At 33.5% G+C, this 18,668-nt stretch overlaps 1 protein-coding gene across 1 annotated transcript; it reads right to left on the bottom strand.

Moving 5' to 3' along the window:
* LOC18589446 (protein trichome birefringence-like 5) lies at positions 2,256-15,682 on the bottom strand. The gene is made up of 6 exons (XM_018128195.1): positions 15,040-15,682; positions 11,834-12,026; positions 11,075-11,268; positions 10,638-10,796; positions 3,108-3,436; positions 2,256-3,002 (listed from the first exon to the last, which is right to left on the bottom strand). Exons 1-5 carry the CDS (start codon positions 15,549-15,551, stop codon positions 3,112-3,114), a joined length of 1,383 nt encoding a protein of 460 aa, XP_017983684.1. The 5' UTR covers positions 15,552-15,682; the 3' UTR covers positions 2,256-3,002; positions 3,108-3,111.

Genomic DNA, 18,668 nt, shown 5'->3' with positions numbered 1-18,668 from the left:
AGGCTTCCAAACTTTCAAAAATTCTATCTTAATATCTCTAATTCATTTTCTATTAACCTTATAATTCAAATAATTCATATAATTCAAATCCATGCACATATATCTTCAAATGTAACATCAAATTGAGGTCAAATCCTCGATCAAACTTTAAATCCTATGGTTCGTTGATCATTCTTCCCAAAATTTAGCTAAGCGTCATAATTCATACCTTGAATGACAACGTATAAACCACATTCATCAAATATCCTCAAACACATTAAGATTCAAAGTAATTCTTTATAGTCCATAACAAAATCATAAACATTCACATTAAATTTCAAGTCAGTTCATCAAATGGCTTAGTCAACATTACATATAGTGCAATATCAAGGTCAAGGGTGTTATAAGTAACATTGAACCTTGAAGATGCCATGTAATTTTAATGAAAGAACAGAGGAACTAAGAACAAGATACTACAGTGTTATCACACTCAAAAGTCATTCAACAATCCCTCGAGATTATTTAACTAGCTCTGATCTGATGTTGAATTTTTAGAATAATTTTGCAAATGATAAACTTTGAAAAGAAATAAAAATGGTGAACCGGCAGGGAGAGAATGACCCAAGGAAGAAGAAGACAATTCATTAATGGCTTTTAGACTATTTAAATACAAACCATAGCAAAACGACAAAAACAAAGAATAAAGAAATAAGCACGTTGCCCATTTGTAGGCTAATGAGCTGCCCTTTTACACAACCAAATAAAAAAGAGCCACGTGGCCATTGCAAAATGTAAAGCGGCAACTACCAAACGATATTAAAAGAGCACGTGACAGGCGCGAGCTGACTAACATTACCAAATTCATTTAGAAGTTTTGCGTCAAATCATTGCAAAGCAGCCCGCAATTTCAACAATCTTTTTATCTTTTAGTGTTGAAGGCCAAAACAAAATTGCACCAAAAAAAAAAAGGGGGTAAGAAGACTTTCTTTGAGCAAAAAAAATGAGACTTCAACATAAAAAGGTAATTATCATTTTCTTTTTATTAATCATAAAAATTCTTATTTCCTTGTTAATAAATATTTGCTCTTCCGACGGTAAACTCAAATAATTTTTACTCCCAACTAGTTGTGCCAAATACTTGTTTTTTGGGCTTTTGGTTTTTTAGAGAGGGTGGGTAGTGGACCTAAGAAAATTTCAATGAAGCCTTTTAAGATGTTGCGGGGAAATGAAAAGTAGTCGTCGTGGATGAGGATTGGCATGGATTAGGTCATTTGCTAAAGCTCATCATGTTTCTTTTTCCTTGTCTTTCCTCTCCTTCTTCAATGTGTTGATACATAAGATGTTCATGTTTGGAGTACATGTCATTTTATCTATTTGAAAGCGCCATATATCCCATGAGGTCAAGACCATTGACATTTACTCAAAATTTTTTTATTCTTTTAGTTGAAGAAAGAAATATTCAAATCCAAATGTTTGAAAGAACATGTGAACTTAGCAATGAGCCAAGTCATATATATATATAGTCTTCAAATATTGAGATTAAGGAACATAGAATAATTTTTCATAGACTTAGTTAATGAATATTTGAACTTGACTTGTTATTAACGAGATGAGCTCGAGTGTGAGCCACTCAAGCAAGAAGTCAGATTTTATCCAATTTTTAAATAATATCTAATATTTTGTTTAAATAAATAAAATATTATATTCTTTACATATTTTATTTATATTTTGAATTCGACTTCGAATCAAATTTCAAACTTATTACTCAAGTGGATAAATGATTGTGTTGAACTTGAATAGATCAAATGTTTTCAAAATCATAATTTGGGGCAATTATACTTTTTTTTTTCTCTACATGATATTTTTGGTTTCTGTTGATAGTGGAATACACTCAAAAAAGTTTCGAGATCTCTGCAGGGCATATGATTAGAGATATCCAACAACCGGGTTGCTCGTTTAGGCTCAAAAGCCAAATCGGGCACGGTTTGAGCCTCAAATTTAGACTCGGATCCGGTCCGAAGATATTATTATATTAATAGATAATATACTTTTACTATTGAAATATAGTAAAAATATTAAAAATTTAATATAAAATAAATGGACTAGGAAGGTTGGGTCGAACTTGGACTCAGGCTTAGGCCTTCGAATGTAAATCAGGCCTGAACCATGATCCTCTACATATGACTAGCTCTATTTGTGACACCCCCCCCCCCCAGGTGTAAGTCATGACTACTAATTAAGCAAGTCAAAAGAAACAATCAGAAAACGAATACAAATAAACAAATGGGAATTTTCCCATGCCTTAGCAAAGCCGATAATGTCTTAAAAGTAAGTCCAACTATTTCAGGTTTCCTGTTAAGTCTCCAAACTGTTGACCGTTAGACAACTGCCTACTATATAAGTAAGCAGCAGACAAACCCTAGTATTGAGCACAACAAATCAGATATGGCAGAAATCAATTGTTGATTTGTTACATTAGAATCTCTCTTTGTACAGATTTGAGAGAGAGTGCGTGTGGTTTTTCATGAAAACTTGATTACCATCTCTGCAAATCATGAATGATGTAAGATGAGTTTCATTCAAAAATAACTAAAGGGTACTTGGAATTGGCTAAACTTCGAGCGTTGGATAAATATTTGACCAAAGATTTAGAAGTGTTCATTGGTTCGTGGTTGTCCTTTGAAAATTGTGTGATGTGCATGAGTAAATGCACGCCCAGGTTTTCTTCAGCCAGCCACCTCCCACGGGAGACCAAGCTTGCAAGACTAACGTGAATAGCTCACTTCAATGTGCTAGCGTTCTGCTTTCCCTCCTTCCAATATCCAGGGTATATGTCCTATTCCTTCAAGTTCTTTGCTCAATGCTAACTTGAATTTCTTACATTACCCATCTAATCCACCACAGCCATCTTCAGATGTTCTGACAGCAGCTATTGCACATTGGTTCATCTGCCAGCTACACAGCCCTGGTTTCGTCCTTCCATGTGGCCACATACCAATTGTACCATACTGTTGCAAGTTATCCTGGTGCAAGCAGTGACAAACATAAATATTTTGTTTTTTCATCAATAAATTATTCTGTTCCTTTTTTCCCAGTAAAATTCAAAGCTGGATGTTGAAACTTATCACCTCTTTAAAATTGTTTGTTGAAAAACAGAGTGGCATAGATCAGCTCGTTCCAGGTATCAGGAACCCCAGGGACACACCAGTGGCTGCAATCTTGCCGCCTTGTAGAAACCTTTTTCCCTTCTGTTAATCTCTTGCCAAAGATAGATGGATGGCCATCCTTGCGAAAATTGGTCAACCTTGTTACATTCAACAGTATCACAGGAACCTTCATCTCCTGAATCACTTCTTCAACTATCTTCATTTTCAATGGATAGGTTTCAAGGAAGGCTCCACTCAAGATTGGTTGAGTTTCCCCATTACAAGATCCACCTGAGTCCCAATCTCCACCTCTATTTCAAGAAACTAAAATTAATTAGCCAATATAAACCTATATCTACAATAATCTGCGTGCACTTGTGTCGTGCATACCTTATATAAATTACATTATAACTTATGTGTAAAAGATAGGAATACTTTGATTACAAACCCTTCTGACCAAATGGTAAACAAGTGACCAGTATATGGATTTTCATTTTGAAATAAAATAATGAATCACATGAATCTTATTTTCTTATATGCATTTACTTAATTAAATAATTTAGCATGTTAATATTGCTTTATTCATTCAAGAATTATTGAGACTCAGGGATTCAAAGTTTTTTAGTGTTAAATTTCTTCAATGTGAAAGCTAATGGTGATGTGGACTGCTGTCGCGTAGATAATTGCAGTAACAGTATTGCACAGGACAAAATGTGCTCCTGAAATGAAAAATAGACAATTTAACAACTTCTCCTCTCCTCCTTCACTACCCCCGCTTTTCTATTTCTTTTCCCCTCTTTTAGGATAAGGGTACAAGAGGACAGCCTGGTTGAGGGTTAAATCCAAACAAGTATTATACTCTATCACAAAAATCTTTTATACAGAAAAAAAACTATGATAAATTTCATCAAAGTAACAAATTAGAGCGTGGCTTGAATCTCAAGCCCATTCATATTCTCGTCTTTTCAGGCCCAAATTTAATACAAAAATGTTTTCTTGATTTGGCAATGCCCAATCACGTGTGGTAGGAGGGAGTAGTTTGTTACCTATGAAATTGAAACCAAAACCAAAACAGTTTTTTTTAAGGGATAATTTACCTGTTGTTGGTGTGGGAATTTGATTCAAGATGTATGATGGTATGATGAGAGAATTCATGGTCAACCACATTCCATATTTGAGGGGAAATTTGCTATCATTGAGTTTGTTAGAGAAGCAAGGTTTTGGGTTATGTTCTTAATAAGTTTGGTGGTTCTCATGTCTACATGAAGGGTATCCAAACCAGAAGTCTCTATCATTTTCAAGGTCATGTGGTTAGGAAAATTACAAGTCATCGTGAGAACTACTTTTAAGTGCTTTAGCTGAAAGTGGGACTGATTTGTTGTTTGAACAAAATCATGATGTACTTATTTTAATGGTTCGGAGGCTTCACTCCAATTGAAGAGTGGTCTTGCTAGCTTGGGAAGCATGGTTGGTTGCAGATGTGTTTGTCCATCTTGGTCGGATCTAATGGAGGTTCAAGGCTGGGTGAGGGTTTTTTGCTCTCAGTGGGAAGTGTTACATTCCATAGTTTGAGGCAATGTTTAAATTCCATTTGGGCACCAGCCAATTGTAGCATTTGAGTCCATAGTTTGCTTGGGAAAAATTGAGCATGGAGGATTTTGCTATGAGAAATCAACAATCAAGAAAACACTAGTTCAACGCGTAGTTTTAAGATGGAATAATGATCTCTTCTTTCGAACATCCTACGTGGAAATCCTTGCCATTTTTGTGGATTGATATGTGTTAGAGTTGATACTATATGGTCTTACAGTGTTGATTAATCTCCTTCAAGTGCAACAGTTTTTGGAACTTCCGGTGGTTGGGACATCAGAGTTGTTCAATAATTCAAGCAAGGGAAGCTGAAAGATAGACCACGTTGCACATTCTAAACTAAGCATGTGGTTTTAGAGGGTCATGGTGTATGACCCTTCTATGTAACAAGGTTGTCATTTAGAATGCAAGATGATCAAGAGAGCAGTCAAAGAGTTGTTTACATAGCGAGGCCATGGACTTTGCAACAAGGTGAAGCTTGTGTTAACGTGTAATGGTAAGGGAACCCTGTATTCTTTATCACTTGATGGTAGAGACAAGTGCTGTCTATCAGCATAGTTTACAAATACATTGTTTTTGTTGAGGAGCAAAATGAGAATAAGGTGTGATAAGCTATGGTTGCTTTACAAGAGAAGATTGGGATTAAGGCTCAAGCTTGATGGTTTCTCTTGGAGCTTGGTGTGGTGATCTAGTGGTGGGTTAGTACACATTGAAGAAATTGCCTAAAATAGTTGGCTTAAAGAGTTAGAGCTAAGTTGAAGATTAGTTAAATTGCCAATGTTAGACTATCTAATTCTTTAGGCTTCAAATTAGATATAAAAAAACATATTTTACGTTTTCACAAAATTAAATACAAAAAGGTTCCTTCAGGGTTAGAATGTGAAGCCTTCACCAAGGAAGTGAGAAAAAAAGGCACCTTGGTAAGTGATTGGTTGTAATTGGGGTTTTGGGGAGAGTTCAACGACAATTTAATCTTTGATCTTGGATTGTGAATTTCTTCTTTGCTATGCCTGTGAACATATGGAATAGATTCCCAAATCATGCTTATGTTCCCTCCTTAGGTTCATTTTAGGATTATTGCATTTAGGGTGTTTGGTTTGCAAGAAGAAATAGAGTAGGAATGGAATAACTATTCCGCAGGAATAAAATAAGAAATGAATAATTATTATATAATTTGGTTCATGAGAATAGAATAGGAAAGGAATTGCTATTATTAATTATTCTAATATTTGGTAGGTAGGAATAGTTTTAGGAATAACAAAAGAATAATTGATAAATGACAAAAATACTATTTATTATAATATTTCATTTTTAAATTAAAATATTTATAGTTAAAACATTAATTTTGTTATTTTATTCTTTATTTTTAAAATATTAAAATATAAAAATTTTATAATTAAAATTTTAATTTAATTTTTAAGTTTAAAACATTGACTTTTTATAATATATAATTACAATTTAAACCATTTTATTTTAAATTCATTTTTATTTTTATTTTTAAATTTTAAATTCATTTTAATTTTAGTGAGAGGAGGAGAGAGGTAGTTGGGTAGAGAGAGAAAGAAATTGTTAAAAATGAATAAAATATACTTTATATATTATGGTATTGGTGTTTTTACTTTATTCCTAGAATTGGCTATTCCCTCATCTCCTTGGATGACCATTCCAAAGAACGACCATTCCTTCCAACCATATAACGTGTTAAAGAAGGATTAAGAATACGGAGGGAATGGCTGTTCCATTCCCTCAATTAGTTTTATTAGTCTAGTCTCCAAGTACATCACCTTGATTGTCTTCATTGGAACTTTATGGTTTCAAAAGTGTAAATCAAAACAGAGGTGGTACATATTACTTTTCAAAAGTGTAAATTATGTTTTCTTTCCCTTATAAGAATTGTAATGTTTTTTATTTAAAAAAAGAATAATAATTGTAATGTTTGCTAGCACTGTGATTCTACAAAATGTAGAAAAAACAAACAAAATTCTGTCATTTCCATCACAATCAGCAATTCATACAGCAACAAAATGGTATATGGTCATTAGGGTTTAAATCACAACAGAGTAGGCATATCTTACTTTTCAAAAGTGAGAAATCAAGATCTCTTTATCTCAGAGCAATTGTAATCTTTGTCAATTATAAGAAATGACAAAAAATTCTTTGATATTTCCTTCACAGTCAATAGTTCACAACAAAAACTCCATAACCACACCAAGCATGTGATCACTAATAATATGTGATCCAACAAAATAGAAATTTGCACATTGAATGCAATCCAAATAGCATATGTTGAATATATCGTGTGAGAAGAAAATGAAAGTGAAAGATAGAGAATGATGTATAGAATATTAAGAGATGATCTCACTTGAATTGGCACATTATCACCACACAAACTTCAATTAAAACTCTAGAAATCTCATGAGATGCATTGTAGTAATTAATATGTATCAACCCTTGTGTGGTTTAAAATAGAAGGGTGTAACACAATTTGTGTATATTCTCCTTAAAAGAAATATGCTCTATATAATATTTTAAGAATTGGTTTAGTAAAAAACAAATGAGAAAGATGGAAATAAGATAAGAAAGTGGATTAGATTAGACCATAACATCTTTTCTGTTTATTATGCAAGATTAAGGGTAAGATAGAATGTTGTTGTCAATGGTCAAAATTACCCCTCCCCATACAAGTAAATACTAAATAAAAATTTTTTAAGATGCAACTTTTTAGGGTTACATCAGGATATATAATAGAAGCATCTAACCCATCATCATATCCCCTAGGATCAATAATCCACCCCTTTCTAAGAGGACCTTGAGTCGAATTCAAATCCCCTACCCTCATTCCCGAATCCAAATCCCCTACCCCATTTTTTGTCCCAACTCTCAAAAATTACCACGTATCTATTTTTCTATTATTGAGTTAATACATGTTTGGTTTTAAATGTTTTCCCTCTTTCTCTCTCAAATTTTTTCCCTCGTTTCATCCAGTTGCAGCTTGCCTTTTACACCAATTACATTGACTTCTTCTGATGGTTTTTTTATCCTAGATACATACCACCCATTAACAGAGAATCCTGAGCAAAAGAAGAGTTCAGTTCAGATTATACTGATTGACTTGGATTTGATTGTTAATCGACAAAATAGATTTTGTCATTTTGGTAAGACAAAATAGAAATTTGAAAAATCAAAATTTGTCTTTACAAACAATTTGAAATCCACCAATCTGTAAAATTCAAATGCTACTTGTAGTGTTCTGCATACTTAGCTGCATCAGACCAATCAACTTCTTTTGTTAAATTTGCAGCTTACTGGCATACTTACTGGGTTTTTGATTGTTAAAGGTTTTCTTTTATTTGGAGAAGAAAGGGATCAGACCAATGCTATTGGTAGTACTCTCCATACTTATTGGCATGATTGTTAAATTTGCAGCTAGTTTAAATGATGAGTAAACCGCATCTGTCATAGCGGGAAAGAAAGATAGAAAGAGGGAAAACTGAACAAAAATGAGCTGTGAAGAGAGAAAGATTGGAAAAAAGTACGAGAGCAAGAGGGGCTAAAAAATTAAACCCAAACATGTAGTAATTCAATAATAGAAAAATAGACCTATGGCAATTTGTGAGAGTTGGGGCACAAAAAAGGGCAAGAGATTTGGATTCCCTTGAGTCATCCTTACTAGGTAGTCTAATATTGTTGGAGCAAATAGTGCTAATTAATTAAGCTAATTGTAACATACACACACACACACACACCTTAAGGCTAAAGGCTAATACGATCGCTGTCCTCAAAACCAATTCCCCCCCTCTCTGGATAATATTTCAAGTGCAAGCAGGATTTCAGTGAAATCTAGTTTCTAAGATTCAACAGACAATAATCTTTGCACGTGGACTCTAGAAATTAAACAAATTGTCCTCGATCTCACCAGCTCATAGTAGGCTAACTATTTTATTTGATGTAGTACGTGAGAAGATTATTATTGTATAAGACCGAATTTTGGGCAGTATAGATGAAGATAAATCTATTAAACGAGGCGTGAAAGAAGCTAGCACGTATAATTAGCTAAACTAGCAAATCCATATTTAGGTAATGGGTTTACGCTTACTAAGCAATAATGTGTATCTAGTTGACGCCTATCAAGAAAAGAGTCCTGTCCTAGCAAGGTGGGATGGCACTTGCTGCCATTTGACTACCATCTGTCATTAAGTGCCTAAATGCTTTATCACTTCTTGACAAATGGAATTTGATGAAAAGTATTCATGGGACACCTTGACACATGGCTCATCATATATCAACCCTTAATTTCTTTATTTATATGAACTCAAATTATTGGGACACTTTTAGCCAAGTGCCACCTGTTCACAACATTACATGCCACCAAGGTCAATTTGTCAAGAGATGACAAGCATATAGCTATCTTATGACACATAACAACCAAATGTCATCAATATTAGCAACTTCCAACTAATAAAATAGGCCCCGAAACAAGAAAGAAAACTTCATGTGTTGTCGCCAACAAATAAATAAGCTTAGTCGATTTATCTTTAGCTACCCACTTGTCCAATTAAACAAATAATTCCCTTCCCTTAAATCTCTTTTATAATCTACATTCTACACTATATAAATAGTCCAGCTAATATTGAGCTGGTGTGATCTGGGACTATTTGTTCAATCTCTAGAGCGGATGTGCAAGGTTATGGAGATTATTGGCTGTTGAATCCTGAAAACCGAACACCACTGTAGTTATGCTTGCACCACCCAGATATAATCTGGAAAGGGCAATGGTACCCTGCCTCAGTCTTAGAGATAAGTTTACAAATATAAATATAGTTTAATTTTTTTTAGTTAGCTTAATTATTTAATGAGCACCAAAAACTCTAACAATCTTAAAACTGATTATGGAAATTTACAATGTGAGTTTTATATATGAGCTATTAACATTGAAATATTTGATGTCAATAACTTTAAATGTCGGCATCAAAATTTTTTGTTTGCTTTAAATCAATTATTTTGTCTTGAATGAACCTAGGTTATGTGAAGAAAATGATGAGCTTGCTAGATCTGAAAGTAATAAAGTTTGGGGTAATGCTAATTACCAGTGCAAAAATTATATATTGAATTCCATGAGTCATAAATTATATGATGTAGACTGTAAAAGTGACACTGTTAAAAAGATTTGGGACTCATTAATTTAAAAATGTGTTTGAAGATGTTGGAACTAAAACATATGCTGCTGCTAATCTTCGATCTTATTAAATGGTAGAAGAAAAATCAGAACTCAAATTTATGAATATCAAAAAGATTGTAGTTGAAGTTAGTGAAGGAGTTAAAATCTGTGGGTCCTGTCAGGGTGCAACACTAATTGAAAATTTACCATCCTCTTGAAATGAATATAAAAATTCTCTAAAACATATAGGTAAGGACATGTCCCTTCAAGAACTTATAGTTGATACAAAAATTGAAGAATAGAACCCTTAACATGGGAAATCTAGTGTTTATGAAAATTTTGAAGCTGCACTAACTGAAAAAAATGGCAAGAAAAAGCATATTATGATGGAACCAAACCTATTGTATCATTTTGGAACCACCCAAATTAACTATAGGCATACTTTTGAAATTCTCATTCTAATTTATAAACATAAAATGCATGTATAAAATAAAACCGAAGTCCAATCCCTACTAGATCCAATTTATTTAGGGAAATATATTTTATCTTCCATAATGAAAATGGAACTCTTAGCTGGCCTACAGCTTATCTAGGTTTCCAAATTCTTATGGAGGGGAATAACAGACAAATAAATTTGAGCAAAAAAAGAACAGGTATTCAACCTCTTTTGTGAAAAGCAAATTTTCTTAATAGGGAGGGGCAGTCTTTGGCAATGGAATGAGATTGAAGCTGATTAATGACAATAAACTAGATTTCCTCTGTACCTGAAATGAGCAGAAGAGTATCCACGATAGAAGACCAACTGTTTTGCTGGTTTAACATTTTCATCGATCCATTTTGCCCAGGTCTTCAAAGCTCTTCGATAAGCTTCAACAGCATCAAATTTTGGATAAACATAATCGCCATCTTTAAAGTAATTTTTCCTGTATCAACTAATCATATTCGTCATTCTCCTTTAAATTGCTATATTGTTTTGAGGAAATAAGATATAACATCAAAAGTCTATAACACTAAACTGAACTAGCACTTCATCATGGTTGCAATGCATGCATGCCTGTAAATCACTCCACTGAACAAATTTATAATTGTAAATGAAAGGAGAGAACCAGTGACTCTGACAATCAATGATCAGAATAGCACATCAATGTAGCATAAAAATAAAACAATTATAAGTATAATGCTCATAAGATTGGTCACCTACCCTCGCGCGGTCTTTCCATGAACCCACCAGTGACCAGTATTGAAAATGAGAATATCAGCCCGCTTCCATCGACCAGATGACTTGTCAATTCTATCTATTGATAGAGTTGGATTTGAGTTCCCTTGTCCATTAATGCGGACTCCTTCTTTTACAAGAAAATGTGACCTTACAAATTCCACTGTACAGTCATAGTCCTGCCCAAAATTTCAGAGTTGAGACCACTTTGAAATAACTAACTGTTGCCTGTGTGAATCTTTTTTCCAAAAACATAAAAAATAAAATCAGAGAAAAAAAAATAGAGATGTCAAAGGTGGAAGGTGTGTCTGAATATTCTGTTTGGTGTTATTTTGTAGAAAAAAGACCTTTTAAAATATGGAGTTCCTATTAAATTTTGTTACAATATCTTAAGATTTTATGCAGAAAACTTTAAGCCACACTTTTAAACGAGACATAAGATTGAGTGTATAAGTCTATTACTGCACTCCATAAAATATCAGATAGCAGTATTGGATAATGCAGCTACTCTTGAGTCAAATCAGACATGAAATGCCTAATGACGTCAAAAGGTTGGTTGAAAATGATGCTTGAAGATGTACTTTAATTACCAAAATATCAAGAAACCTAATCAAAGAGGCAAGAAGATTATGACACAAGATTTTGAGTAATCCTAAAGGAAAATGTTGCCCTTAAAAGAATGTATTAAATATCTCTGGCATTCAGCTTAACAAATGAAGCAATATAAAACAAGCATCTTATTACCTCAAATTTAAACACAAAGTACCCTCTTCCTTTTGTTATTTTGTGGCCGTGGATCTCGTACATTTTGCTCTTATTGGTAAGGCCTTCATGGAGGAGGCATAACATTGACTCGAACTGATTGCGGTTCATGGAGTCCCCAACCAGCATCAGCCTTTTACCTCTTAGTCTCTCCAAGAGGTCAGTAGCATTAAACCTGCAATGGTAAGTAAATGCTGAAAGAGGACTGTTAAATGTAAAAGACATTACAGCCAAACTATTTGCAAGGACAACATATGTGTGTTTGTGTGCTTGTATTGTTGTGATGAATCTCAAATTCTGCTTCCAATTAGCAAAAAAGTTAAGTGAAAAGGGCTGCCTTGTCAAAGCAGACACTGGAAAGCGTAATGGTTATCATCCATATGCAGTATTTCTCGCTTCAAAGATGAATTAACCATATTCTTAGGTTCTTGAACACGGTAAAAGTATGCTCTGAACTTAAGGACAGGACGTTTGAGGTTAAAAGTACAGAAGTTAATAAATGCACGGAATGAGAAAAGACCAACCTGCTCTTAAATGCTAAAATTCAATACATGATGGAGCAAAAATTCCAGCCCTGGGTCCCTGACTCATAATTCTAGTTATTTTTCGATACCTCCTAATACTAGTTATTAGTATATAATATAGAGCTTCTAAATACTAGAATTCTCATCTGTATTTACAAACCAAAAATCTGCATTCCCATGCATTAAGCATCTCTTGCCCAGTTGAAACCAATACAAAATATCAAACCAAAGGGACAACTAAAAAAGAAAAAATATTTTAACATCTGGCTTTTCCTTACGTGATTTGCCCTTCTGTTTTCCTGCAACTTTCTTAATCTCTAGAGCCCAAAATAACCTAGACTTTTCTGCTTTTACCCAGTACAAACTTACAACTCTAGACAGCTTAAAACCCAACAACTAAACAGCATCTGCAGTTCTGGGACAATTTTCAACGCATGGCTGGGGGCATGCTGCTAGGAGTATGGCTTTTTCTCCATACTCTAAGATTAATATAGCTTGTTAAAATTACTTTCTCCAAAAACTGCATCAAATTAAAAATTAAATTTTTTAAAGGAGTTCCAAGGAGATTCCACTTGATATGTTACATGGATTCGGGATGGGGGGTCAAATGTGAGTATGTGTCCGACATGGGTTCTCCGTGTTTTTGGAATTTTTTTACATTAATTTTGAGGATCCAAGCATCATGCCTAAATGAATTTAAAGTGTCCAGTCAGAAATGGGTACATTATGGTAAAGTGAAGAATCCCATGTAATATATTGATAAGTAAGGAACTCTAGGTGTACCTGATGTCCTCATCTAGCACTGCTGATAGCTAGAGCTACACATCCTTGAAGTATTATTACCACTGAAGGAGTACAAAAGAGAGTATTTCAACCTTAAGTATCCTTAACGATGTAGTAAAAAAATTTTGACTGGTCCAAGAACACCAAGGATGTACTTAACAAAATACACAAATAACAAGGAAGAAACAGGCAGCTTTTAAATTATATCCCCAACCAGGTAAGAACCAGTTTCTTCTATTATAAACTCAAAGACTCTGCTCCGTTAGCCTTCTAAAGGTTGATTAGGCCCTTGATCACCAGCAGAAAACTACTTACTGATAAGCAGCAGAATGTCTAGAAACAAGTATCTAGTAACGACTGCTATAAACCAATCTGTTGCCCCACAAATTAAAAGGTATACTCCTGCTTGAGTTAGTGCTTCAACTCACCAACCATCACTGCATAAGCAATTTTCTTGAAATAACAATAAAATAAAACAAGATAACCTTAACTCATCATGCTACCCAACGTATGCCAGCATACTTAGAAAGCATAACCAACTAGCCTAGCTAAAGTTAAGCCTCAAGAATCAATTTCAATGACAACGACATATAAACTAGGTGAACATTAAACAACAACTTCATATAATACTATAATATGAAAATTTAGATCCCTTTGGTATGAGAATTTCTCCTCGTCTGCAAGAAAGCTTTGAGCTGGTACTCTCAGTATTCAGTCAGCCAAGAGTATGCACATAATTTCTTGATTAAGCTAGTGTCTAAGTATTCACCCTCTACCAGACATTGTTCACCTCTGCTTTTTATTTCATAAATTAAGTTGTTACCAAGCAAAAGGAAAGTTATAACTGAAAAGGAACATTTGGATATTGCATATTGAAGTACCAAAAGGCAGTTTAAACATACTTTGTTTCAATTTTTACATAGAATCCATAAAATATAAGATGGTTTCATCCCTATAGCCTCTCATACATGTACCAGATCAGCATATGCTTTCCTAAAGAGGAATATATATGACCCCTAGTCAACCCATTTTTTGATCAAATAAATTAGCTCATCAACTAGGGCATCTCATTAAACAGGCAGGGATTCACCTATGATGAGACTAATACCTAAAGTAACAACAAATCATTTACATACACAAATGACTGTAGGATTGACAAACAAGCAGTCAAATTACTATGAAGCTCCTCTTCGGCTCATGCTTCAAGAAAGCCCATCTGCAAGAGCTACTTTAGCCCATGAGAACAGGAGTGCCAGTGCCATTTCCTTTTCATTCTGAAATATATATATAGAGTAAAAAAAAATCCCCTTATGTGAAAAATAAAACCAGTTACAGGTGCAGTTAAATTAATATTAGGGTTACTCAAGCATTTACAATAACTACAACTTTAAAAGGCAATTATGCTTACAGTCAAGTTGTGCCACATAAATTAGGAGTAATAGAGAGGCCTCTGAATATATGGTCTTTGAGAAATGTTTCTGCATAATTTGGGTTCAGCATAAATTTATGAAAAGATGAAGAGTAGATTATTAAATATCCTAAAACTTCATCCCATGTTTTAATAGGATAAATTTTCAATTACAATTTAGCAAGTGCAGGTAAATTGAATACGAAGTGCAGGTAAATCCAAGTGCAGGTAAACTTGCTGATCAGCAAGTGCAGGTAAATTGAGCCATTTAGCAAGAGCATTCTAATACTAGAAGATATTTAACATTACATTAGAAAATTAATACTAGTACTTAATTAAAGGCATAACTTGGCAACCACTTAGCAGAGTTGAGGCCCACGAGAATCAGTTAACCATTTCATTGAAGGCATCTAGTCTAGAATATGAATACGAATATATATATATAACCTGATCAATATGAAGAAAGCGCATACCTCGGAAGATCACAGCCATCAGGCTTCCAACGCCATCTCAAGTAATCAGAATCTTGCCTTCCGTTGCTTTGGCAATCAAAAGCCTCATCAACATAAGGGCAAGAACCCGGTTTATAAACAGGGTACTCTTCGTCTTTCACCCAAGTTCCGGTGTAAAGATCACACATTTCCCTCTTCTCTTCACCATTGTCAACAACAGCTTCGTTATCTGCAGGTGGGTTCTGCTCGTCATGGGCAGAGGGCTGATCATCGATGCTTGTGGCATTTGAGGAAGGGCCAAGCTCGTCAGCTTGAGAAATACTAGGAGGAACGGACTGGTGGGTTGATGAGTTCAGTGGGTCTGGGTCGGAGGAGCGAAGTTCGGATTTGATGAGCGGAAAGGACTGTTGGTCGATAGAAAGGGAGGGTTCAAGCGTACGTCTGCTGAAAAGAAATAGGCTAAGGACGAACAACACAATGAACAAAACGGTGGTCAATGTGTAACGGGTATTTTGAGGGATGGATACGCCCATTTGGATTTGGTGGATGGAGATTGCATCATATGAGTCCTTTCTTCTCTGTTTATCGACAGACAGGCTCAGTGCCTACAGCATCTGGAAGAAATCAACTTTGCGTGGGGCTTGGCTTCCCATCTCGAGAAAAAACTGAACCAAAACCCGTGCGGTTCGGTTCGAATGAAAATTTTGTTTCTCATACCCGGTTTACTTTTCTGTCCACGTTAGAAGAAAGACCGATATTCGGTTTACTTGCTATTGGAATATAATTCAATTATAATTTTAATTAATTTTTATATTTTTTTATTATTTATAAAATAAAATAAAAATATTTTATCAATACATTTAAGTAAATAAATTAAAATTCATATTTAAAAGTATAAATATTTTTAAATTTTAAAAATTAAGAAATCAATTCGATTTGAAATTTATAAAAATCAATTTAGATCAATTACCAAAAATATTTGGTTTCATATATGAAAATAAAAAATTTTCAAATTAATCAAAATTTTCAAAATAGAGTTGAAACCAAATTGTACTATTTTCATATTTCACTACAAAAAAAAAACAAGTTTTACCGATGAAATTTTAAGTTCTGTTAGTAATTATTGACCGAACACCAACAAAAACAAACAACGATAATTATAGATAGAATACAAACGGAACATATGGACGGAATGAATTCCATCGGTATTTAGTTGGTAAAACAAAGGCGCGCAATGTAGATGTATGGCACGAAATTTATTGACGAAATATTCTATTTGTAATGTTTTCCTCGACATATTTTACCGACCACATTATTGACGGAATGTTTAGTCGATAATTTCGTTCAATTGCTGACAAAATTTTTGACAAAAATTTTCATCAGTAATTTCATCGGTAAAATAAATTAAAACTACTTGAAGAGTAATTTTATGTTATGATCAATTGCTCGTTGAGGTGGTAAAACCCTAGGTAGTTGTTTTCGCATCATATTCTAAAATTCTTCAAAAACCAATTGGGCATGAGGATCATCATTCAATAGTCTCCCAAACTGAACAGAAGTTTGAATCATCTGAATGATTGCTAACTTAATTTTAAAGTTGTTAGCTTGAATAGTAAGTCTTTGGATATTAGAGTGAAGACCTTGTACAAGTGGGACAACATATTCCCTTCAGGACTTGGTTTCTTCTTGTTGATAAGCCATTGTGTGACCAAAAGTACCTAAAAACAAAGAAAAGTTTGAAGTAAGATTAAGAACGCTTGGTATTAATATTGACATGAAAGAATTAAAAATCAAATTCCCCCACAACGGCAATAAAAACTTATTGTCAAATTATCCATGTAAGTGCATGTATCATTAAACAAGCAATACAGTGAAAAGTAAAGTGTCGATTTCACAGAGAATTGAATTAATTCCTTTTGTTAATTACTAAAATTAGCATAACCTAATCTTATTCAAACAACAAATTTAAATTATTAAAAAGCAAAATTAAATCTAACAAATAAACACTAAAACCAATTTAAAATTAATAAGCAATTTTTTTTAAAAAAAAAAACTCAATCAACCGCCAAACCTAAAATTATGATATCCCTCAATACGACATCTGAATATTGTATCTCTTTTTTAACTTACTTCAATATATTAAGTTGCTAACTTAGAGTCCTAAATTATTTATAAGTCTTTGTCGAGTTTCTCATAAAAATATTTCTCCCAATTAACTTACTATATGCCTATACAAATTAAATTGAAAAAAAAAAGTCATTAAGTTCATACTCTAATCTTGGCTATGTATGGCTTATAGGTGTATCTCTACTCTATATACAAATCAAACTACTTAATCAACTAAGTGCATTCGATCATATGCTATGATATTCAAGATCTACCTTAAATCTTTTTAGTCAAGGTTTAACTTAGGTTTCCAATTCAATCTAATTGGTAGCTAGGCAATTAGAAGTATTAAAAATAGAATACAATAAAAACTTAAAACCATCAAATATAAGCTAAAGATAGATAAATAATTCAAACTACTTATTGAGTTCAAACATAATCTTAGATAATTAAATTAGTTTCCCATAATGTCACAAATAATCATTGAATAAAGTTTAAACATTGAAAACAAACCAAGAAAAATAAAGAAAAACAAAAAGAATAAAAAAACTTCAAGAGATGAAATGTTGATCTCCAAATTTTCTTGAATCCTTCAATTTCTTCTCGAATCCAATGAGACTTTTCTTCAATGATTTTATCACTGAATATTAGCTCTAAATCTTGTTCTCTTTGTCTTCCAAAAGTCCTTTGAAAGGTTGTATAAATAGGGTTCGAGTTCACGTCAAGAAATGAAATCCGAATCAATAAAGATTTCTAATCAGCAACTGATGCATCGCGGCCTACCTCTTCCTAGGCCACTGCCTTGACCATTTAAAGGTGAAAAAAACATGGAATTCATGTCGGGGCGCCATGGCCTAGCTTCCTCCGTGTTGGACTATTGTAGTGCTTCAACTATGACAAGGTTTTTGACCACCTTTTAGGCTGACCCAAGGAACATGGTAAAATTGAGAGTTGTAGTGTTTTCTTGTAACTTTCCAATGGTCTAAGAATCATTTCACTTTAAGTTCGGTAGAGAAAGTTATGGTCAAAATATTAAGATATGTGCAATGAAGGTCTACATCTCATGAACACTTATCTTGACAACTTTTCACCCTTTTCATTGCACACCTACAAAATCAGCAAATTAATCAATAATAACATATATTAGGCATACAAACACTAATTTAAGCACAATTTTAACTAAGATTATATTAACTGACCTAATTAACTAACTTAAAATAATTAAATAAAACTTACTAATTTCTATGCATTACTACAAGGACTTAGCTAAATTACTATCAAAATTAAGTCCAAATAACTCTATATCATAGAGTTATCAATATAAAAAGGCATTATTGAAACACTAATACCTAAATCACACAAAGCTTTAGAAATTTTAAAAGTACCAATAGTGCAAGGAATAGAAACACTCCCCGAATCCTCAAGCTTTGGTGGAAGTAGATTCTGGATTATAGCACTACACTCCTCAATAAGTGCAACTATCTCAAAATCTTCCAATTTTCTCTTTTTGATCAAGATATCTTTAAAAAACTTAACATAACCTA

Source organism: Theobroma cacao, chromosome 9 (genome assembly GCF_000208745.1).
Source record: "Theobroma cacao cultivar B97-61/B2 chromosome 9, Criollo_cocoa_genome_V2, whole genome shotgun sequence".
Taxonomy (NCBI): Eukaryota; Viridiplantae; Streptophyta; class Magnoliopsida; order Malvales; family Malvaceae; genus Theobroma; species Theobroma cacao.
The sequence above is the reverse complement of the archived record's forward strand: the minus strand, read 5'-3'. Positions and strand labels throughout refer to the sequence as shown.

Bases quoted from the DNA above. Each gene is read 5' to 3' on its own strand.
- LOC18589446 (XM_018128195.1), bottom strand. From the start codon at position 15,551: ATGGGCGTATCCATCCCTCAAAATACCCGTTACACATTGACCACCGTT. The intron at 12,027-15,039 runs GTATGCGCTTTC...TTACCATTGCAG, and splicing joins GATGGCTGTGATCTTCCGAG to GTTTAATGCTACTGACCTCT. The intron at 11,269-11,833 runs GTAATAAGATGC...AATTTTGGGCAG, and splicing joins ACTTTGTGTTTAAATTTGAG to GACTATGACTGTACAGTGGA.